The sequence below is a fragment of the Pristiophorus japonicus genome, chromosome 2 (genome assembly GCF_044704955.1).
Source record: "Pristiophorus japonicus isolate sPriJap1 chromosome 2, sPriJap1.hap1, whole genome shotgun sequence".
NCBI lineage: Eukaryota > Metazoa > Chordata > Chondrichthyes > Pristiophoridae > Pristiophorus > Pristiophorus japonicus.
The window spans coordinates 83,586,689-83,611,683 of NC_091978.1; the positions used below are offsets into that span (position 1 = coordinate 83,586,689).

At 42.4% G+C, this 24,995-nt stretch overlaps 1 protein-coding gene across 1 annotated transcript in view; it reads left to right on the forward strand.

Moving 5' to 3' along the window:
• celf4 (CUGBP, Elav-like family member 4) overlaps positions 1-24,995 on the forward strand; it is a 1,192,896-nt gene that overhangs the window by 1,010,775 nt on the left and 157,126 nt on the right. Inside the window, exon 6 of the mRNA XM_070862469.1 lies at positions 15,303-15,446. Coding sequence (XP_070718570.1) covers positions 15,303-15,446 — 144 coding nt within the window. The remainder of the gene's footprint in view (positions 1-15,302; positions 15,447-24,995) is intronic.

Consider the following 24,995-nt stretch of genomic DNA (forward strand, 5'->3'; position numbering starts at 1 on the left):
ACCTGCTGCAGCCAAAATTGTAACCTCAGAGCAGGGCAGTGACCGCATTGCCAGTGGCTGTGTCGGTGACCATGGCGATTAACTTTTATGCGTCTTGCTCCTTCCAGGCTGGAGCTGCAGATATTTGCAACATCTTGTAGTTTGCCAACCACTATTGCAAAAGGTAGGTCGCTGAGGCTCTCTATTGCAAGAGAGCTAACTACATTTAATTCTCTCTTGCCAGAAAACTGCAGGCAGAGCAAGCACATGGCTTCACTAGGATTGCAGATTTCCCCATGGTGCAGGATGCCATTGACTACACGCACATCGTTTTGCAGGCACCGCATGTCAAGTCTGCCATATAACGGAACCGAAAGGGATTCCACTCCTTCAGTGTCCAGCTGGTGTGAGACCATCAGCAACGAATCATGCAGATTAATGCTTGGTATAGGAACATAGGAACAGGAGTAGGCCATTCAGCCCCTTGAGCCTGTTCAGCCATTCAATGAGGTCATGGCTGATCAACATTGCCTCTGCAAAATCTTGCAAATCCATTGGCAGGATAGGCATACCAATGTCAGTGTTCTCACTCAGGCCAACATCCCCAGCATCGAGGCAGTGATTACGCTCAATCAGCTCCGATGGACAGACCATGTTGTCTGCATGTCTGATACAAGACTCCCGAAACAAGCACTCAACTCCGAGCTCCGTCACGGCAAGCGATTTCCAAGAGGGCAGAGAAAACGCTTCAAGGACGTCCTTAAAACCTCCTTGAAAAAATGGAACATCCTCATCAACTCTTGGAAATCCCAGGCCCAAGACCGCTCAAATTGTAGGAGAAGCATTCGAGAAAACGGCGAACACTTTGAGCCTCTTCATCAGGAGCACGCAGAAGTGAAGCACCCCACCCACCCGACCTTTCAACCACCACCTGTCCCAGCTGTGGCAGAGGGATACTGAGGGAATGATCAGCCATGATCTTATTGAATGGTGGTGCAGGCTCGAAGGGCCGAATGGCCTACTCCTGCACCTATTTTCTATGTTTCTATGTTTCTAGTCTGTAGATCCTGCATAGGACTCATTAGTCACCTTAGAACCCATAATATTGGTGTGGAAGCAAGTCATCGTCGACTCTGGGGGGACTGCCTAAGAAGGGAAGTGTGTGAGGGTGAGGTAAAGCAGATGAATGTTAGGAATGAAGCTGATTGATAGAAATTGTTGGTAGGTGAGTGATGAAGTGTGGTGAATTGAGGTGTGTGTACAGCTAGTGGTGCTGGTTAGTAGGATATGGCATCTGAAGATTCATTCACTGACCTTGACCAGTCATGTGAGGTAATTGAACTTCTTATGGCAGTGCATCCCAGTCCTCAGGGCATAACTCCTGGCATTGATCTCCACGGCTATTTGCTCCCACTGCCTTTTGACCATTTGTCTGGGGGCCTTCCCCCGCCCCCCCCACCCAACCACCCCCCTCTATGGATATAGGATAGCTCTCCTCCTTTCCATCTCTTCCACTAAGACCTCTAGTGCAGCATCGGGTAACCTTGGAGCCTGCTCTCTCCCCTGTTGTGCCATTCCTCACTCTTTCCCAGGTCAGAATCTCTTCAAACATGACTCCCAGCACTTGCTCCAGGCACACTGCACCTCCCCATTAAGAGGTGTAGGCTAGCTTTAACTGGTGCTAGCCTCTCACAATATTGGCCCCTGCTGATACGGCCATCCAATGTACAGCATGGTTAGTGCTGGCTGGATGATGCAATCATTCAAATGAGCAGGCAGCACGAAGTTGGCATGCTGCCTGCATCGCAATCAACAGGTGCGGGTTAATCGCACATTGCGATCCCCACGCCCATTTTCGGGGACGATCGAATATAGCAGCCTATGAGTTTGTTGTTGTTATCAGTTTTACATTCGCTTTAACAGAAATTAGTAAAAAAATTCAGACTGCTTTGAACTAAATTTGCATTGCAGCATATCTGATGCACTGCACCATGTTGGGGAAGATTATGCTACAACAAGCAACAAGGTATTTAGAAGGGATTGTTCCGCAAGCAGGATCTGGCTAAAAGTAATCACTGAGACAACAACATACCTTGAATTAATATTTCATAGAAATTAAAGACAATATAATCCTTATTGTTAATCTAAAACAGCCGCAAATACGGAGACGGTGCCCCACAGGCCGTTTGAAAAAAAATAATGCTTTCGCAAATATTTTTGAGGAAGAAAAGGAAAAATTATTTGACCCAGGACAGTGTTTCTATACAGTCATCTGTAGGAAGTCAGAACATGTAGAGCAAGTTATTCAACATGTGAAAGAGAAAGATAGGTTAATGCTTCATGTGTAGCACTGAGTTCTGATTAAAGTATCTCCATCTGAAACGCTAATCTGTCTTTCTCTTTCAAGTGCTGACTGACCTGTGTATTGCCAGCAATTCCATTTTATCATTCTGGTTTCCAGCATTTAAATTTAGTACTTTTCATCTCATTTAAGCAGACACTGAGGGAGCACGCTTCAAGCTTGCCAGTTGTCAATCGCAGTAACCTCAACCCACAACAAACAGTCATCTGATTTCTGTTCGCGTCTCACATCTATTCCTAAAGAAAATTAGTGCTTTCTGTTGTAAACGCCTGTTATGTAATTTTTTTTTTGTCCTTTAATTTTTTTCCCTTCTCTGCAATGTAAATTACATTAAGGCACATCTGGAATTGTCTTCACAGCTGTTGATATAGCAGCGTTTCTTTATTTTCTATCAAAAAATAGTCAACAAATTCTGGACTAACAGGATCCACCAGTGAAGCCAAAGTTTACCTGCTATCCAGATAACACAGAATTTGCCAAAGCGCTGCTAGATAAACAAAATATGCTCAGAATTTTCTACTTGGCTTTTTAATTATTTTAATAATTACTCCACCTGAGTTTCCCTTCAGGTCAGGACACACCACAATAAATATTTCTAAACCGTAAAGTGAGCAGTTTGTATTTATTGGCCTGCACTGGACACTTATTTGAAAGTTATGCATGTAGATTTTAACTTTTAGGTGGCCAACCAGCATGCCGGTTCCAGCGGCGAAAAAGTTGCCATGATTTTAAGTCCCAGGCCCTATTTGAATCCGACTAGATAGCTGTAGACACCAAGCTGGTGTCAACCACAGGAATGTCGGCCGGCTGCTGTGTCAGTGACAGCTGTTGATAGGTTCTGGGAGATGGGGGGGGGGGGGGGGGGTAGGGGAGAGGCAAGGCCAAAGTGGGGAGGGGGGGCAGCAGACAGCAGTATTTAATTTAAAATTTACCTTTAAATGGCATCTTTGACTCTATTGCTACTGATGCTGGTTGGAGAGTGCACGACACACACTCTGATCATTTCTGTCCTAAAATGCCAATCAGGGTCCTTTATAAGCTATCGGACCCCAATTTACATATTAAAAAGGGCCTACCATCTGAAACGGGCAATAGCTTTGGCTACCCAGTAGTAAGCTCTGTAAAAGTGGTAGCGGGCCGAACATCTGAATTAACGAGGCAGTAAGTCTACCGACTCAGTTTTAAAACAATTACCAACCCGTTAACGCTGATTTTGGCAGCTAAACATTGACGCCATGACCTTAAAAGACATTTTTTATTTTCCCACCATGAACTGCCATGGGCTGACTACTTAGTCTGGCTACAGCAAGACAATATTACGGCGAGTAGTCGCCAGTGTTGCTCACTACAGCAGGTTATGCTTAATGCCATAAACACTGCTGCCTCCAGATGAGCCTCGCCAGAACCTCTCAAGTTGCTGCTTGTGGCCTCCAGTGGTCGTGCTGCTTCAGTTATATTAACGGGATGCCAGGGCATGCAACAGTGCGATAACATAAAGGGGCATAGAGCAACAACAACTTGTATTTATATAGCACCTTTAACGTAGTAAAATGTCCCAAGGCGCTTCACACTAGCATTATAAAACAAAACAAATAAATGTGGCACCGAGCCACATAAGAAGAAATTACAGCAGATGACCAAAAGCTTGGTCAAAGAGGTAGGTTTTAAGGAGCGTCTTAAAGGAGAAAAGGGAGGCAGAGAGATTTAGGGAGGGAGTTCCAGAGCTTGGGGCCCAGGCAGCTGAAGGCACGGCCACCAATGGTTGAGTAGTTATAATCAGGGATACTCAAGAGAGCAGAATTTGAGGATCGCAGACATCTCGGGAGGAGTTGTGAGGCTGAAGGAGATTACAGAGATAGGGAGGGGCGAGGCCATGGAGGGATTTGTAAACAAGGATGAGAATTTTGAAATTGAAGCATTGCTTAACCAGGAGCCAATGTAGGTCAGCTAGCACAGGGGCGATGGGTGATGGGCCTTGGTGCGAGTTAGGGCACAGGCAGCCAAGTTTTGGATGACCTCAAGTTTACATAGGGTACAATGTGGGAGGCCAGCCAGGAGTGCGTTGGAGGAGTCAAGTCTAGAGGTAACAAAGGCATGGATGCATGGGTGGAGCTCACCCAGCCTGTGGATGCCTCGCTGAGGCAAGGACAGGACAGAGGCCTATGCTTTTGTTCTCAGTTCTTACATGCACAAATATAGAAGATTAAATGGTGATTTGGTTGAGGTTTAAGGATCTTGAAAGAAATTGATAGAGTAGCTAGAGAGAAACATTTGCACTGGTGTAGGAGTCTAGGACAAGGGGGCATAACCTTAAAATCAAAGTGTTAGAAATAACCAGTTTACAACCATCTCTGGTGTCTTTAAATAATCAGGATCAACTGCAAATTGACATGTTGGTATATTGTGCTTAATTAATGTTTAAGATGGAATATAACACAGTTATACAGCAAAAACAAATAGCTGGTACCGATCCAATTGGACAGACGGCTGGCGCACGTGAGCAGTTCGTTGAGTGGCCTCTCTTCCTTTCGTCTAGAGCCTCCTTCAGTAGAGCATGGGACCACTCTCAAAAAAAGCATTCGACCAGCCCAACTTATGTATAGCTCTTCTCTCCAATGTCTGTGAGGAAAAGCCATCATGAGGTTACTTTTATTCTATTTTTAGGGGTTGGCCTATAATGGGATATTGACAAGACCTTTTTGACCTATAGACTCAGTACTCAATAAGGGATCGAGTTCTTTGTTTCAATTCTTGAAACAAAGCTCTCCCTAAAGATGTCTCATAATCTTGTTCACATGTCTTTTGTGTATATACTTTCTGAAAGTTCTTCCTTTGAAATTTGTGACTTATCTCCCTGGTTCCTATCCTCATGGGTACAATTAGTACAAGGCCTGGCCCTGTATCCTCTCAATCATGAGGCTCAAACCCAAGCTGTCTCACTTCAACCAGTTGCTATCTCCTTTACGACCTAGCAAACTGCTCCATTCTGAGATTGTGTTTACCTTAACCTTGACACAAAGATTACTGGGAAAGCGGGTTGTGTAGAGGACACAGAGAGGCTGCAAAGAGATTTAGATAGGTTTAGCAAATGGGCTAAGGTTTGGCAGATGGAATACAATGTCGGAAAATGTGAGGTCATCCACCTTGGAAAAAAAAACAGTAAAAGGGAATATTATTTGAATGGGGAGAAATGACAACATGCTGCGGTGCAGAGGGACCTGGGGATCCTTGTGCATGAATCCGAAAGAGCTAGTTTGCAGGTGCAGCAGGTAATCAGGAAGGCAAATGGAATGTTGGCCTTCATTGCGAGAGGGAGGGAGGTCCTGCTGCAACTGTATAGGATATTGGTGAGGCCGCACCTGGAGTACTGCGTGCAGTTTTGGTCACCTTTCTTAAGGAAGGATATACTAGCTTTGGAGGGGGTACAGAGACGATTCACTAGGCTGATTCCGGAGATGAAGGGGTTACCTTATGATGATAGATTGAGTAGACTGGGTCTTTACTCGTTGGAGTTCAGAAGGATGAGGGGTGATCTTATAGAAACATTTAAAATAATGAAAGGGATAGACAAGATAGAGGCAGAGAGGTTGTTTCCACTGGTCGGGGAGACTAGAACTAGGGGGCACAGTCTCAAAATACGGGGGAGCCAATTTAAAACCGAGTTGAGAAGGAATTTCTTCTCCCAGAGGATTGTGAATCTGTGGAATTCTCTGCCCAAGGAAGCAGTTGAGGCTAGCTCATTGAATGTATTCAAGTCACAGATACATAGATTTTTAACCAATAAGGGAATTAAGGGTTACGAGGAGTGGGCGGGTAAGTGGACCTGAGTCCACGGCCAGATCAGCCATGATCTTGTTGAATGGCGGAGCAGGCTCGAGCGGCTAGATGGCCTACTCCTGTTCCTAATTCTTATGTTCTTATGTTATTATGTTCTCCCCAAATTCCTTCCATTCTAAGTCTTTCTATACTAATTAACTTTTACTTATCTTCGCAAGTAGTTCTGTTAAGCTAACTTCAATTCCTACCTTAGCTGTATACATAAGATACATAAACAAGGTTCAAGTCTTAACTTAAAAACAACAGATAATCGCTTGGCAACAAGAAGATTGTATATTGCTGTTACAGTACAGAATGCTATAACATCCGCCGAAAACCAAAATATTTGCACATTCCAAGCATCTATCTAGCCTCTAGTACCAGCCTGAGGAGACTTCTTGTCTCCAGTTCTAACACAACCATGTGAACACAGAATTATTCGCGTCATAGTTTCATTCGCATCACAGTTTCATTCGCATAACCATATGTTTTTAGGCATCCCTAATTTCTAACAGAAGCTTGGCCATTCAGGAGAGAAGTTAGGAAACACTTTTTCTCATGTAGGGTGGCTGAAGTGTGGAACTCTTTTTCCCACATAAAGCAGCAGATGTTAGCTCAATTAATCATTTAAAATCTAAGATCGATAGTTTTTGCTAGCCATGGGTATTTAGGGATATGGAGCCAAGGCAGTTAGATGGAGTTAGGATACAGGTCATCCATGATCTCATTGAATGTGGAATAGGCTCGAGGGGCTGACCGGCCTATTCCCGTTAAAACCGGAAGTGGGCACATTGGAGGCGGGTTCAGGTTAAGATATCTGCGCTTCTCTAATTCTAGCTTCTTGTGCGTCCCCGATTTTCATTGTGCACCATTGGCAGCCAGGCCTTCAACGACCTAAGCTCTGGAATTCTTTCCTCAACCTCTCTACCTCTCCTCCTTAAAACCTACCTCTACCCTCATGTCTCCTTATCTGGCTCAGTGTCAAATTTTGTTTGATAAGGTTCCTGTGAAACACCTTGGGATGTTTTACTACGTTAAAGGCCCTTTTTAAATATGTTGCAGTTGAACAGAAGTTTTCTTTCCAAACTATTTACTTTTGAATCATGTTATCTATTCAAACATGAAGTCAAGAACGACTAGCAGCTACGACTAATAATATAACCATCGATAATGAATTCTATTAACCATTTGAAGAAGGAAAGCTTTGAGTTCAAGCCATTGCAGCACCTTTGTAACAATGGAGGATATTTTTTCAGGGCCTTGTATTCTTCCTCTTAAATGTGTTCAATTTGCAAAGACTTTAAGATCATCAGTACAAATATACAACCTACAATAAAAATGTTAATTTGTTTTCTGTCATGCATCCTTATAATGCCTTTTTGATTATTGTGTCTGCATGACTAAAACACAGCTGCACACCTCAATATGGTTCCAGAGGTGTCCAGACATCTGCCTAAAATAAGCAATTATTAACATAGCTGATCAAGTACTGGAATGTATCTCGAGGGCATTTCACTATAAGTCGAAACAAGTTATTTTTATCTTTTAAAATTGATTCCTAAAGACATGCCTGGAATATTTTATGCCACTTTCAAAAGTTATCCTAAGTTATGGATTCATGGAACTGAACTACTTTTGACTGGAGTTATTACGGATCAATGTTATATGTTAGCAATTGCCCACCATTAATATCCTGGGGGTCACCATTGACCAGAGGTTGGATCAGCTGTATCAACTCCACGAGAACAAGTGCAGGCTGGGTACTCTGTGACAAGGCTCACCTCCTGACCCCTCAATTCCTCTGCACCATATACACGGCTCAAGTCAGGAAAGTGATAGAATAATCACCATTTGACACCATTCGGGACTAAGAAATCCATTTGGTAGGTACTCATGCAATAAACTCTATAACCATCTGCACCACTACCAGCATACTGTCACTGTAATATGTACACTGCAGGATGCACTTCATCAACATGACAAGCTTAGTTTGACAGCATCTCTCCACCCCAAGGCTTCTACCACCCAGATTGATGAGAACACCATCACTTCCAACTTTCCCTCAAAGTCACACACCACCATAGCTTGCCTAAATATTGCCATTTCTTCATCATCATTGAACAAAATTCCTGGAATTTCCTACCTAACGCCATCGTAGGAGTACCACCGCCACAAATACTGCAACTATTTAAGGAGAAAGTGCACCACCATCTTTTCGGGCAACAAATTATGATTATTAAAGGCAGATCTGCCAAAGTCACCCACATTTTGAAACAAATGAAAAAAAAAACAAGTGGCACCGAGCTTACGCAATGAGAGTATGAATCAAGAATTTTAGTGTGGAGGTCCATGCTCCTTATAAGATCATAAGAAATAGGAGCAGGAGTAGGTCATTTGGTCCCTCGAGCCTGCTCCGCCATTCAATAAGATCATGGCTGATTGGATCTTGGCCTCAACTCCACTTTCCTGCCCACTCCCCATAACCCTTGATTCCCCTGTAGTTCAAAAATCTGTCTATCTCCAACTTAAATATATTCAATGACCCAGCCTCTACAGCTCTCTGGGGTAGAGAATTCCAAAGATTCACGACCCTCTGAGAGAAGAGATTCCTCCTCATCTCCATTTTAAATGGGCAACCCTTGTTCTGAAACTATGCCCCCTAGTTCTAGATTCCCCACGAGGGGAAACATCCTCTCTGCACCTACCCTGTTCAGCTCCGTCAGAATCTCCCTCTTTGCAACAGACACATTTTGCTGTCGAGTAAAATGAATGAATGGAAATTTGTGCACACCATAAATTTGGCACGTTGAGCTCTGCAGCCGAGTTCCCAATATGTTCTGCACCAGGAGTGCTAACTCATACAATCCACCCCACAGAGACATGCGTCAGGGTCCTGAAATGGTGACAAGGCATAAATAGTGTGACTGGCAATAAATTATTTAATTTGGACTGCAAGTACAAGAGTATAGAACATTACTGTAAAAGTTAATAAGCTTTAATTGAGTAGAATTAAGTAATGGATATGTGGAATGGGCATCTTGCAAATCAGTTAATGCTAAGTTGATTTAACTTGTTCAAGAAACAAGGAGAAACAATAAGAAGAAATGTGGCCACAGATGATTGTTCTTGATGGAACATAATGATGCTTGTGTTGCTGTGACCATGCATAAGTTATTTAAACCAGGAATACCTAATCATTCATTATGGAACAACACCCAGCAAAAAACAGTTGAGGAATTTCCACAACTGGACAAGTTGTGCAATCTCTGCAGTGAGATTGGCTGCATGAGCCAAATGGCCTCTTTTTCTGTCCTTTCTGATGTTCTTACATTATCTCCTCTACAGAACTCGTGAGTAAAACATTGCTTGAAATGTTAATTGCTGTCCCCTGCAGTCACTTTGCTTGAACATGAGCCTTACAACATGACTGAAGTATTGCAAAAGTAATGTCATGTTTAGTTTTTTTAATTAGCCAGTTCAAATACACGACTTCCACGACTTTGCTTGTGGGTTGAGGAGGTTGGACAGTGTGTCTGGTCAGATGTGGGAAGCAGGGTTCGAATTAAAGATGAAGACCAGCACTAAGACTTTGGATAAGGTTAGGTGGCAGACTGAGGTTTTGGGTGTGCACTTAGTGGGGCAGGGGTTAGGGAGGAAAGTTGATTTACAAAAGAAAAAAAATGAAATAATAAGAACGTTATGCCCAGGAGCAGAGCAGAGGTAGGGCTGGGAAGGAAGTATAGATTGAGTTGGGTGCAGGTACAGAGCAGGGATTGGGCTCTTGAAATTGAGTTGGAAACTCTGACATCCCAACATCGTTCTGCTGTAAATGGAGTTTCTTGAATTATTCTAGGATTTTTGCCTCTATCTGGAAGTCTATTCCACATGCTGATCACTCTTTGTGTGAAGGCGAGTTACAGGTTTGTACAGGTAATCCTTCTGTCATTTTATTGCTCGGAACATCCATTATCCTCCGAGTGACACTGATATCAAAAGCATTCGTCTCAGTTCAGTCTGAACACGGCTGAGGAATTTCATGGTGGCTGGATCGTTATCATTTTTCTTTGGCTGGAATATTATTGGAGAGAATTTTTGATTTAGTGGAATGTGATTGGGGAGAGAATTAAAATTGGCAGCAAAACTTTTGTTTAATATGATTGGTGAATAAAAAGGAAGAAAATAGCCAGAGATTTAATCAATGAAGAAGATAGACATTAAACTAATGAAGAAAATGGAAATTGACAGACTTGACAGTCATGATGCAGACAAAGGAAATGACAGGACAGGAAATTTGACTCTAAAAATATATATACATTTTAATTATACACTTGAATGAAAAATGGTAGTGTATTCATGTTTTTTTTATCAAGAATTCCTTCTCAGTGAACACTTCTGACTTTTGACTAACATTTGGGAGCAAATGAGTTATTTGCTTAACTTGAATTAATCAAATAAATTAGCAAACTTCACTTTATTTTAAATTGAGATACAAATTTAATGCAATTAAGAAATTATTCTAATGATGATGAGTAGGAAATGATTTTGCACATTAAAAAATACTTTACTTCAGGATACGTAAGATTAAGGAGCATCAGTTGGAATAATGTCTATGTGCTGTCTGGTGGAATTCTTTTTGTTGGATTCTGCAGTGCAGCAAGTAGTCATGCTAAAGGCTGTTCAGAACCAAAAGTAAACGGAGTTCAGACAGTGTTTGTTTATTGGAGATTTTCTGGTCTCGGCAACACATATACCCCAAACACGCAGTCAAACCATCTAAATTATGTATAAAGGTTAAGGAAGCTGAGCTTAATTTATTTGGAAAAGAGGAGATTTCAATGTGACTTAATTGGGGCTTGAAAATTACGAAGGGAAATTACAATATTCTCTATGATGAGGTATTTGAATATCAGGGGACATCCGTTAAAAATGAGAAAGTTAGGATTAACATTTCCATCAAAAGTGTTGTTTAATAAATTGTTAGAGAAATTCATTAATGTAAGTGATATCAAAAGCCGATTAGATGTGTTTCTGGAGAGAAAAGGGATTGAAAAATATGGTAACAATGTCGGGTATGATTTTGATCTTGTTTCAGGTCATCATCATCATAGGCAGTCCCTCGGAATCGAGGAAGACTTGCTTCCACTCTTAACATGAGTTGTTAGGTGCCTGTACGGTCCAATACGAGAACCACAGTCTCTCTCTCAGGTGGGACAAATAGTTGTTGAGGGAAGGGATGGGTGGGACTGGTTTGCCGCATGCTCTTTCCGCTGTCTGCGCTTGATTTCTACATGCTCTCGGCGACGAGACTCGAGGAGCTCAGCGCCCTCCTGGATGCACTTCCTCCACTTAGGGCGGTCTTTGGCCAGGGACTCCCAGGTGTCAGTGGGGATGTTGCACTTTATCAGAGAGGCTTTGAGGGTGTCCTTGTAACGTTTCCGCTGCCCACCTTTGGCTCGTTTGCCGTGAAGGAGTTCCGAGTAGAGCGCATGCTTTGGGAGTCTGGCATGCGAACGATGTGGCCTGCCCAGCGGAGTTGATCAAGTGTGGTCAGTGCTTCAAAGCTGAGGATGTTGGCCTGGACAAGGACGCTAACGTTGGTATGTCTGTTCTCCCAGGGGATTTGTAGGATCTTGCGGAGACATCGTTGTTGGTATTTCTCCATGACTTGAGGTGTCTGCTATACATGGTCCATGTTTCTGAGCCATACAGGAGGGCTGGTATTACTACAGCCCTGTAGACCATGAGCTTGGTGACAGTTTTGAGGGCCTGGTCTTCAAACACTCTTTACCTCAGGCGGCCGAAGGTTGCACTGGCGCACTGGAGGCGAGTTGGATCTCGTCATCAATGCCTGCTCTTGTTGATAGGAGGCGCCCGAGATAAGGGAAGTGGCCCATGTTGTCCAGGGCCACGCCATGGATCTTGATGATTGGGGGGCAGTGCTGTGCAGCGAGGACAGGCTGGTGGAGCACATTTGCCTTACTGATGTTTAGCATAAGGCCCATGCTTTCGTACGCCTCAGTAAATACATGACCTGGAGTTCAGTCTCTGTGTGTGCGCAGACGCAGGCATCATCCGCGTACTGGAGCTTGACGACAGAGGTTGGGGTGGTCTTGGATCTGGCTGTTTCAGGTACAGTGGTGGCCACTCCAGTAAGTGGCCTGAGAGGCCCATACTGTGCTCTCTCATTGTACAAGAACATAATCTGGGGATGGAATACTAGGACTCCCTTGTGTCTTTCACAAATAGCAGATTATTAATCTATTATCTTCACAAAGATGCTGCACGTCGAGGTGGGGTGTCTCAGTGTTGCTCTGAGGGTACTGAGGGAATGATCAGCCATGATCTTATCGAATGGTGGTGCAGGCTCGAAGGGCCGAATGGCCTACTCCTGCACCTATTTTCTATGTTTCTATGTTTCTATGTTGCACAGTTCCAGGTGGTCAGTTAAAGTAATACTGGCAAAGGTCTGAAGGGAATAAGGAGAGAGAGAGGGAAAAACACATAAGTGAATTTTAAAATAAATTAAAATGTCTCTTTCTCATCTCTCTCTCATAAAAGAGCTTATGGTCAAAAAGGTTAAAACTGCCCAAAATTGGCATTTAATCCAACTATTCCTACTCTGAAAGGTACAAAATGCTAAGATAATTAAAACGTCTTGACCCAGATTGCAAAGGAGGTTAAACAAAAGCAAAATACTGCGGATGCTAGAAATCCAAAATAAAAACAGTAAATACCGGAAATACTCGCCAGGTCGGGCTGCATCTGTGGAGAAAAAAACAGAGTTAACGTTTCAGGTTGTAGAACTTTTGTCAGAACTGGCAAAAGTTAGAGATGTAACAGGTTTTAAGCAAGTGCAAGGGCTGGGAAAGGGAGGGGGGGCAGAAGGAAAGTAACAAAAGATGGGTTTGGAGGAGCTGTAAATGGCAACAGCAGAATCATTACCGGCATCTGCTGTCCGAAGCTCGAGGAACAGCACCTCATCTTTCAATTAGGCACTTTTCGGCCTTCACGACTCAATATTTAGTTCAAAAATTTCAGATCATAACCACTGCTCCCATTTTGCGGACAGCAGATGTTGACAATGATTCTGTTATTGCCACTTACAGCTCCTCTAGACCCATCTTTTACAAAAATTCTTGTCCCATTACCAACTCCTTTTGCCTTTTCCCATCATTCCTTTTGTCATTTAATCTCTCCTATCTTCCACCCTATTACAGACCTTCCCTTAATTTCTTTCCTCCCCTCCCCCCACCTTTCCCTGCCTCTGTACTTGCTTAAAATCGATTACATCTCCAACTTTTGCGAGTTCTGACAATAAGTCATCGACCTGAATTGTTAACTCTGTTTCTGTCTTCACAGATTCTGCCTGACCTGCTGAGTATTTCCAGAATTTTCTGTTTGTAGAAGCTTAGGAGCTTGTTCTAACCCCTGACTTTGACACGTTTAATGCTAAATACAAGCAGAATAACAATCACGGTTCCATCGTCTTCAGTCATGGCTCGCCCTCACCCTTTCTGAAAAACTAATAACAGTTGCCTTAAAATTGTGCTGCAGGATAATAAAATAGATGGATCATTGTTTTTGGTCAAATACTGGAGAGGAATTTAATACAAACACATTAAGCATTCAAACATGGAACATTCCACTGTAGAATGTGGTAGCGACTGAAAAGCCTGCACTTCCTCATCAAAATTATACTGAGTTCAAGTATCAAGGCATCGTTAGATTTATGTTTTGCTGTGTTATATAAAATTCATATTTTTATATATCGGGTTTATGTTATGTCTTGTTTTTTTCCCCAGTTCTATACTGAAATTCTAAGATATTTTGAATACTGCCTTGAGTCACTGTTACAGCTTCTTAAAAGGAGAACTGAAATCAATTCATCAAAGCTGATCCCAGTGCTCCAAGGAATTATATATAAAATAACCAAACAAGTTATCGTTTGATGAGTGGGCTTTCTCTCGCTCTTAGCTTCCAACTTCTCTCTCATAGGAATATATCCTGCCTTTATTTTGGCGAGAAAATTGTAGTTAGTTTTCCTCTGATTCTTCCTCTTTTGTTCTTCCTAAATTCCCGGAGTACCACAACCTACATGTGCTTCATTCTCCTGCCTGCATCCACATTCCCACCTTAACTTATTTCTTTTCAGGACTTCAAAACTGGAACTCCTTACTGCCCCCTACCACCAGTCTTCCCTTTGTCCCATACTCTACAGGTTTTTGAAAGCCGAGCTTGGCATCGTCTAATCATTGTTTTTTAATTCATCTTGTCTATTATCTCTTCAATCTTACAGACGGCTTGCCTCTGGGTGCCTCAATAAAAAAAAATGTTTGCCTCATTCTAGGATTCCTGACTGGTGTTTGATGCTTTACATTGGTTTGCCTACAGTTTCATTCAATTTATAAATGTCATTATTGCTCAGCAAGAGCATTTTTTTTTTAATTATTTTTTTATAGATTTAGTTAAATATTCTAAAACAAGGTCAAAACACCTGGTCAGAAACTCACTTGGTACTTATTGCATTGCCCAAGCTATATTCCATTGTTCTCAATACTATGTTCTGTCTCAGTCGAAATCCACGGTGTGATTGTACCTGAAAATGGCCGACCTGGTTCAGATGGCAACTAATTACAAGGCCACAAATATTGGTTGGAGCTCCATTTGGTAGAATTAACTGCGTTGAGTGCCCTGTGGTCATGATCCCAGCGGAGTTTAAGAAAACAAATTCTCATCTGGATCTGTAAACAAAAGTGTGTTCTTTTATTGTTTATAGTGACAGCCTTAGCACAAATAAACTGGCCCCAAAGTAATTCTAGAATGAAATGGGATTGCTTGAAGGAGGCACTATGAAAGTGACATTTTTAAAAGGCCAGGAGTCAGGATGTGTTGCAGTCCAGATAATTTGATTGTGCTGATAACAGATGATGCTCAGAAAAGAAATGAACCACGGCTTGTTTGTGTTCTCTGTTATCACCAAAAACATGTTTTTCACAAATTGAAAACGTACAACCCTCCTGTCCGAAATATTGCAAATCAAAGTCAGAAGCACCAAGAGCTCAATGAGACGACTGGGAGGTTACATGGAGTCACGGCGGTGCTGCTTGGCACCTCTATTGATTAGTTTTTTCTTTCTGCCTTCCAGGGGGCGTCTTCGAGCCTCGTGGTAAAATTTGCAGACACTGACAAGGAACGCACAATGCGTCGCATGCAGCAAATGGCAGGGCAGATGGGGATGTTCAACCCAATGGCGATCCAGTTTGGTGCATACGGTGCCTACGCTCAAGCGGTAAGTGGCATCCTTATTTCATTGCAGAAGCAGTGCGCGATTTCTGAAACACCCGTGCACATTGATGCTGGCTATCGGGGAGTGAAAGTGCTTATCTTGTCCAGCAAATTGAATTAGAACAGGAATAATTCATGATTTCAGTAAAGTGTTACTAATATGCAAATCTATAATTATTATAGTAATTATACATTAATATCTATAATAGATATATTACAGTATATCTATACGTAACAGATGTATTATATATTCATGTATCTATATTACATCTATATAATTTTCCTCCATATTAAACACTCCAGTCAAGAAAGTGTAACTGAGTAATGGTGAATGGTAGATTTCAGTAATCTTCGCTTCACAAGCACAAATATCCAAGACATTTAAAGCAGCATTGTTACCATGGTAACACTGTCTCACGAGACAGTTTATAATGATTTATGTAGACATGGTAACAACGCTTAGTGACATGATCGCATTGTCCGATGCAACTAGCACTACTACTGATATTAAATGAAAAATTCCAATAAAATTCTGAAAACCTCACCATAATAGTTTGCATTATATCAGAATGGATAAAGGAACCAATAATACAGCTCTGGTGTTTCATTGTTGGGACTGCGGTCTTTCAGATGCTGCTTGCACCTGTACACCACATAGCTGATCTTGCAACATGATGTGAGGCCTGCTAAGTTAAATATTTTCTTGGTGCTCTTGGCGCATTGGGTGCGCCACTGGGATCACTGCATTATCTGTCAGCGGCAGATATTAAAGGGCACCGGCTGCCTTTAAACTGGGAATTGGGTATATACTTGATAAGGACTATGGGCGAAGTGTGGGGGCGTGGGACTAGTTTGGCAGCTCTTTCAAAGAGCCAACACAGACACGATGGGCCAAATAGCCTCCTTCTGTGCCATATCATTCTTTGATTCTAACTGAGTCCATTTTTGAAGGAGGAAATTGGCTCAGGCCACAACTGGCCCATTGATGGATCAGCATCTGGAGGACAGGCAACAGGAAATACAGATATTACGATTAATGCTAGTTAGAAGATAGGGCCAAACAGAAAAAAGATAGCTTTTTTCTTTGCAGCTTTCCCTTTAAGCACCTATTTGAAATGGGTACTAAGCTTTTCTGGCACTCTAGCAATGTTATTCCCAGCTCTCTTAATTTGAATAGAATCTGGCTTCTTGATGAACTTTGCACACAGTCACCAAGCAGGCCCAACAGGCTCAGAGCACCCGTACAGCACACGATAACACATTGTGCTCACGCCTCAGCACCCACTAATACCAAGTTTTGGTTTCAGGGCCCAATGAACTCATTATCTATCCCACAATGTCTGCAATGGGGCAATTTCCCTATGTTCATTGTGGCAAGGGTTTTGGAGCCGGCTTTTCCTCTTCTTTCTATGAGCTGATCATGCTCCAAATGAAGATTTAATATAGCCGAATTAATCGAAAAGCAGTGGACCAAATGATTTGAGTATTTTCACCAAAGTAACAACAACAACTTGAATTTCTATAGCATTCCTCCTTAGAGTACTTTACAGGAAAGAATAGACACCGAGCAAGAGGAGCAACAGGAGAAAGAAGGATGAAAATACAGTCAAGGAGAAGGGTCTTAAGGAGGTTTCTGAAGGCAGTTAGATAGGCTGACCTTACGTCCCCATGTTCCAGGGACATTCCCCGGATAAGGTACTGGGTCCCTGGGCAGAGTCGCCAGTTCAGGAAACTCGTCCTGAATAGAGCCATATTAATTGGTCCGTTGGTCAGCAGGAGTTGGATTTTATTTTTGGATAAACTGGAAAAATTCCCTAGGGGAAGATTCTTGGCCCGTTCATGCCCGGTTTGAGCTCAGGAACGGATTCCAGGAGCCGGTTGAACAGAGGGGACGATGGCAGCTCTGCCTTCCCACAATGTAGGCAGAGAAACGGCCCTGTCGATAACTCGGGCCACACTGCACTCTGGGTGACTGAGTCGCATGACCCCGTGTTTCGGCCAATAGTGACTAGCCAGAGGGCGGAACCTTTAAAATGTGTGGGAGAAACAGAGGGCGCATTGAGAGCTGGTGGGTGAGTGGCTTTACTTTGCCTCAGAAATCAGTATAGTGCATCGTGTTTTTTGTTAAATGAATAAGGCAAGCTCTAAATTCTTCCATTGGGAAGAGGTTTCTGAAATGTTCTGAGACAGAGGGTGTTTCATACCTTATATGGAAAATTTCAGTCTGTTTGGAATAGATTTAAAATTGAGAAATTAAATGTTAGGGTATTTGGGACCGAGTATAGATGTTATAGTACTATTGCCAGAGCACACGCAAGATTCGAGATTCGGTGTAAAGTGAAAATAGCGCCGTCTCTACGCATAATTCCACTAGCAGAAGCAACCAAGTCATCATGCTGGTTTTCTTGAAACTTGTCCTGGCCACTTTGCTGTGCTACTATCCTATGTGTCCCTAGATTCAGTTTATAATATATGGTCATTCTACAGTAAATGAAACTGCTGGCAACTATGGCGTTCTGTAGTTGCTGAAGGAGTAGTCACCAATAGTAGAGCAGAGGGAATGGGGAACAGACAGGGGGTTGGTGTTAGAGGAGTGGAGCATGAGTGTAAGGAGTTTCAGCTGGAGAAGACAACTGAGGTAGAGTTGGACAAGGTCATGGAGGCACTGAACTTGTGGAGGAAAATCATACAGTCAATTTGCTGAGGAGCCAGTGGAGCTTGGGGAAGACAGAGGTGATAAGGGTGAAGAGCTCAGTGTGGTTGTGGGTGAGGATGAAGGCTGTGGTATTTTTGATGAGTTGTAGTGTGTAGAGGCTGGCAAAGATGGCACTGGAAGAATCTAGCCTTGAGATAATAATGGCGTTGGTGAGGATTTTAACAGGCAGGGTGGAAGGAGACGATGTTTGAGATCTGAAAGTGGTGTTGGTGTTAGATCAGATGTTGGTGAGGGAAACAAATCTCACATTAAAGTCCTGCACTTCTGGACTGAGCTTAAAACAAATATGTATAATATGTAGAGAAATAACAGCATCGAAGAAAATAACAAACTGCTGAAAAGAAATATCCATAAGGATATTAGACTTTGAAACAAGCAAAGACTATTCAGCTCAAAGTCTAACATCCTTCCTACAAACCCTCTCTCCCAAAACAATTCCCCAGCTTACTTAATCACAACAGGAAGGCAAATAACCACAGGTAAAACTTCCTTGGTGTTATGGAAAATTTCCTTCTGATCATGGAAGAGAACTGAGTAAAAATGATTAAGTTAACATTACATCATTCATTCCTATATGGTCATTATCTTGTATTAAGAACATTATTAGGAGTATTCTACCTGCCCTACAAAACCTTAGTTTATTATTCAGTGGATTACACACTGTATAAAGGTACACTTTATAATAGACACTTAATAATATTCAGCATACAAAATGTATTCTGTAACAATCACTGTATAATATTCACTATATAATTTACACTATGATATGAATACATATTATATGCTGCATAAACATACACTAAGTGATGTACATTGTCAAAGATACTGTACAATACATCTTCAGAAGGCTATGGATAACAGACGGGTATTATGATGAAAAGAACTGAAAATGCAGCAAAGAGGAAATTAAATGGATTGCCAACCATCGCATAAGGAAGTGTTTAGGGTGAGCGAGAGTGTGCAGGACCTTGTGACAATTGCTGTCAATGTCCTAATTAGTTGCCTCATGTTGAGCAGTCTCATTTTGGAGGCCAAAACCACAGAGATGCCTGGCAACATCTGATGACCTGTACTGAGGGGTTATGCTCTTTATTTTATACCATAGTATATACTGTATTGCCACCGCATAATATATACTCTACAGTATATATCAGGTAGAATTTACGAATTTGCACTGGTGACGTAAAGCTTTGTGTACCAGGAGCACACATCATGAATTCGGATGGTGAGGTCAATATGCTTCACAGGATTTCCTACCCATTAATTCCCCAAATCTACCCTATCCGATATAAGTATTCAATAGCATATAAGTCATCCTCGCTTCGAGGGACTGCTTATGATGATGATCAATAGCATATGTAGTATCCTGTCTTATCAAGTTTGGCTTAAAATGACTTCTCTTGAAATCATGATTAGAGGATTGTTCTATACATTCATTTTTGCAAATGAATGGCTGAGACCCACAATTTTACAACAAAATAATTCAGTCTATAACGGACTGAAAAAAAAACACCGAAGCAAATTTTAAATTTAGTTCATTTTAAAATCTTCACTAAACTTGTAGTAATAACAAAAATTCCTTTCCCTAATAAGTGCTTCCAGAATCTGGTCTGGACTAACTAATTACAGTTATTCAGTGTATTTTTGGAGACTTTTTATATCTTGATGTCTTGTTTAATTTCTAGTACAAAATCAAAAATACTTCTGCAAAGTGCCGATGAACACAATACGTTTTTTGAGCCTGTATGTGGGCGGGGAGGAGTTTATTTCTGTTACTTCAGTTCCATTTATTGCGATGTATTTTCAACAATCCCTTCAAAATCACATGAGATGGAGAGACTATCAGTAATTGGTGGTACTAATGTGACAGTATAAATCATATTCGCCCTGACTATTAAATATTATCACCTTTATTCACTGCTAATGTTACAGTATCTGATCCGTCTTATTCTGTGAGATGCTTAAGTCTGTTATTCTCTATTGGATGACAACGTCTTGGTCACAAACACATGCAGCATTTGGGAAGTGGAGTGTATGACAGCGGCAGAGACACTAATTAATTCTGGTACAGCAGCTAACTATGGTGTAGAGAGCATGAATCAGCTGTCATGCTCCAGTCGCCATCTAGCGAGTCTGCTGCCAGAGACATCGTTTTCACTCCATAGACTCTGATTCTTCATAAATGTGTTGGACGCAATCCTTAATCTGCTAAACGGTTGGTCGACCAACAGAAACCTGCCCATTTTTGTGCATTTTAAAATGACAAGTACAGTGCTTTTCGGAAATTCAAACCGATTGCACCTTGCGGGGCAGAAATTCTGTCTGATAGCTTGTTTCTGAGAATTTGTCAGTTCATTATATCCACCATTCCACGTCACAAGAGCACTTAAACTGGTAATGGAATGGTGGTTAGTGCCAGTATGGATGGTATAAACTAAAATCGGTGATTGTTGGTCAGATAAGATTCAGAGATAACAATTGGTATCTGAAGTTCAAGATCAATATATATACTAGCAGAGACGGGCAAAACATTTGTGGTCAAATTAGTATCTTTATTGCAACATGACTTGTTTAGACTGTTATCATCTTCTTCATCTATAGAATCAACGCTTATGTCCTCTCTCCCAATCTCCCTCCCTCTCTCTCCTTCCCCTCTCCCTCACACCCTCTCACTCCCTCTCTCTCCATCCCTCCCTCTCCCTCCATCACTCTCTCAATCTCCCCCCCTCTCCATCCCACCCTCTCTCTTCCTCCTACCCTCAGCCTCCCTTCCTCTCTCCCTTCCACCCCCTCTCCCTCCCACTCCATCATTCTTTCTCCAACCCCCTCCCTTTCTCTCCCCACCACCCTTTCCCTCACACCCACTCCCTCCCACCCACTCCCTGCCTCTCCCTCCCACCCCCTCCCTCTCTCTCACCCTCCCACCCCCTCCCTCTCTCTCACCCTCCCACCCTCTCCCTCCCACCCACGCCCTGCCTCTCCTTCACACCCTCTCCCTCCCACCCACTCCCTGCCTCTCCCTCCCACCCCTCCCTCTCTTTCCCCCTACCACCCTCTCCCTCTCACCCTCTCCCTCCCACCCTCTCTCCCCCTCCCAACGTCCCCTCCCTCCCTCTCTCCCCTAGGGTTATTGTGGCATTTCGGACTGTTGTCCTATCAAGATGGAGCTGACTGAAGGCACAATGTGATTCTGGTAGTGATGCAAAGATAGTGAGAAGGAAAGAGAGAAAAATCATAAATGCATGAAATCCATATGAGCGTGAATAACACCACATTTAAAACTACTATTTATTTTAAACGATTGTGGCTGCTTTTACCAACAGAATAATTTGACAGTAACAATACCAGATGGAATACAGAATCTGATTTTAAGTGCTCTTAGATTAAGTGCAATTTGTACCCTAGTGCACCAGTACTCAAAAATGCATCTCCAGGGCCACTCATGCCTGCTATCTACTTACCATTGTCCCATCCATGGAGATTTTATTTGAATATAGTTGGGGGCCAAAGAAAAATACTGTTAACATCAGTTTAGACATTATTAACCTCTTACAGTAAGGCTCACTATCAGCAATACATTTTTTCTGTTCTTACCATGCAGATTGTGAACTTAACTGACTCTGGTGCTTGGTAGGAAGTCTGGGGCAAAGAACAGAGCTCAGTGTCACAAGTAGCCAGACCAAGACTTACTGATTTGGATATTGATTGAAAAATAGACATTGAATATCTTCACAACAAAAGGAACAAAATGTATTTATAGACCACTCTATTTCTTCCCACATCATTAATAATTTTTTTTTAATTCTTCATTTCTCTCCTGTAGTAAGGTGTCAGCATTGGATCAGTGGGTCGCACCCTCGCATCTGAGTCAAAAGGTTGTGGGTTCAAGTCTCATTCAAGAGACTTGAGCATATAATCCAGGCTGGCACTCAAACGCAGTACTGAGAGGGTGCTGCAATGTCGGAGGTGCCGCCTTTCAGATGAGACCTTAATCAAGGCCCCATCTTCCCTCTCAAGTGGACATAAAAGATTCCATGGCACTATTCGATGAAGAGCAGGCAACTTCTCCTCGGTGTCCTGGCCAGCATTTATCCCTTACCCAACATCATGAACAAAAACAGACTATCTGGTCATAAATACCTGAGGGGGAAAAAAAATGACAAAGACAAGACTATGGAGAAAGAGCAGGGGAGTGGGATTAATTGGATTGCTCTACCAAAGAACCGGCACAGGCATGATGGGCCAAATGACCTCCTTCTGTGCTGTATCATTCTATGATCCAAGATTCTATGATTATCACATTGCTGTTTGTAGGACCTCCGATCTCTCTCCTCCCCAGTCTCCGATCTCCCCAACTCTTACTTCCTTGAGGTGTCACTGCAATGTTAGCAGCAGCCAATCTTTATGCATTCTTTGCTGGCTTGATGTGGAAATGAAGCCCGAGGCCCAATATTGAGAGTGCTTCAGGCCTCACCATTCCCACTCCCCCCTCTCCCCTCCCCCCCCCTCCCCCATCCACCCAAAAATTTAGCACATGTGATTTTCTATTCCATTATCTCAATAAGATTTTATAATAACTATATAAGTTCAAGTATTTTCTTTCACTTATCAAACACATGCCATTGATGAAGAAGTTATCTCATCTGTGGCACCAGTTTCACAAATGAAACTAAAGGAAATCACTTATCCATAACACCATGACGGTTAAAAATCAAATGTAGATGAACTGAAATTGTACTACTGAGATGGAACCCTCCTTGCAGGTTGGGCTGTGTGTCAGGAAGCATTGCATTGGATGGAACAGTTTATAGCACCCACAGATACCCCTCCTTGTTACCATCACAATGTTCTCACACAAGTACCTGAGCACACAGCATGTCCTGTAAAAGAGAATGTCATGCAAACAGGACTCATTCACTAAGATTCCTCAAGTGCAGATTCAAGCCACGAGCCGTCAGGAGGGAATTATGGGCTGTACTTTGCGGCCCCCACAAGGTGTGCACGCGCCCACGCTTGACAGATCCAATGCTTCCCCGGGTAAAGGGCATTCGTGGGTGGAGATGTGGGCTATTTGCCCAAATTCTGCCCAGCAAATGCCCGTGAAATTCATATGCCTGCTTTTACCAGTGTAAGAGTTTTAAAAAACATAAAATAAAATGTTATCATTTATACATTAAAAACCCTGTGCAATAAGGCAAATTTATTTTTAACCCCTTTAAAACATATACATTTATTTTGTTTTAAATATTTCATTAAACACCATTTTAATTAATTTTAAATATGTAATGGCTTTTTGTTTATTTATTTGAAATGTAGATGTATTTTGGGGGGTATTCCCATTCATACTAGTAGGGTGCAGAACCATAAATGGGGATCTCCTTCTTTCATTTGGTGGCCTGGCCCACGTGGTCCCAGGGGTGCTTGCGATCCCCGTGCGCCTGAGGTACGTGTGCCTCTATTCGCGGGTACCCAGAGAGGCCCAGGGTCGCGAATCTCCATACCTCCCAGATCACCAGGTATATGGGATTGGAGAAATTTTCCCATGAGAAGCTTCCGACTGCAAATTCAGGTTCTATATAAATGAGGTACAAAGAAAGACTTGGATTTATATAGCGTCTTTCATAACCATTGGATGTCTCAAAGTGCTTTACAGCCAATTGAGTACTTTTTTTTGGAGTGCAGTCACTGTTGTAATGTAGGAAACGTGGCAGCCAATTTGCACACAAGCAAGCTCCCTAAACAGCAATGTGATACTGACCTTATAATATGTTATTTGTTATGTTGATTGAGGGATAAATATTGGCCAGGACACTGGGGATAACTCCCCTGCTGTTCTTTGAAATAGTACCATGGGATCTTTTACGTTCACTTGAGAGAGCAGACGGGACCTCGGTTCAACATCTCATCCGAAAGACGGCACCTCCAACAGTGCAGTGCTCCCTCAGCACTGCACTGGATTGTCAGCCTAGATTTATGTGCTCAAGTCCCTGGAGTAGGACTTGAACCCACAACCTTCTAACTCAGAGGCAAGAATCCTACCCACTGAGCCACAGCTGACACAGCTGAGCCACAACGCACACGTGATCATATCATTCTGAGTCTATAAAGCTGACATGATGATCCTCAGATTTATAAAAGCAAACACGCTCCATTTTTGTTCACTTATTTTTACAATTTTACTTTTACTGCCTGGAAAAAGAAAGGGCTTACATTTGAATAGTACCTTTCACACCTTCAGCATGTCTCAAAGACCCTGATCCTTTTTTCATCCAGCATTCATAGACATGCACTTTTAGTTGAAGTCACTGGATAGTGATCGCTAGCAGGAACTCTTTCTGTTTTTTTCCTCTTCCCTAACCCAAAGCCATCAAAGCAGACTATAGTGCTTCTACTGTAACTATTTACAATCTATATTAATGACTTGGATGAAGGGACCGAGTGTAATATCCTGCTACAACTGTACAGGGTATTGCTGAGGCCACACCTAGAGTACTGCATACAGTTTTGGTCTCCTTATTTAAGAAGGGATATACTTGCATTGGAGGCAGTTCAGAGAAAATTTGCTCGGTTGATTCCTGAGATGAAGGGGTTGACTTATGAAGAAAAGTTGAGCAGGTTGAGCCTGTACTCGTTGGAGTCCAGAAGAATGAGAGATGTTATTGAGATATATAAGATAATGAGGCTTGACAAGGTAGATGCAGAGAGGATATTTCCACTCATGGGCGAATCTAGAGCTGGGGGGCATAGTTTTAGAAAAAGGGGTCTCGTATTTAAAACTGAGATGAGGAAGAATTTCTTCTCTCAGAGGGTTGTAAATCTGTGGAATTCTCTGTCCCA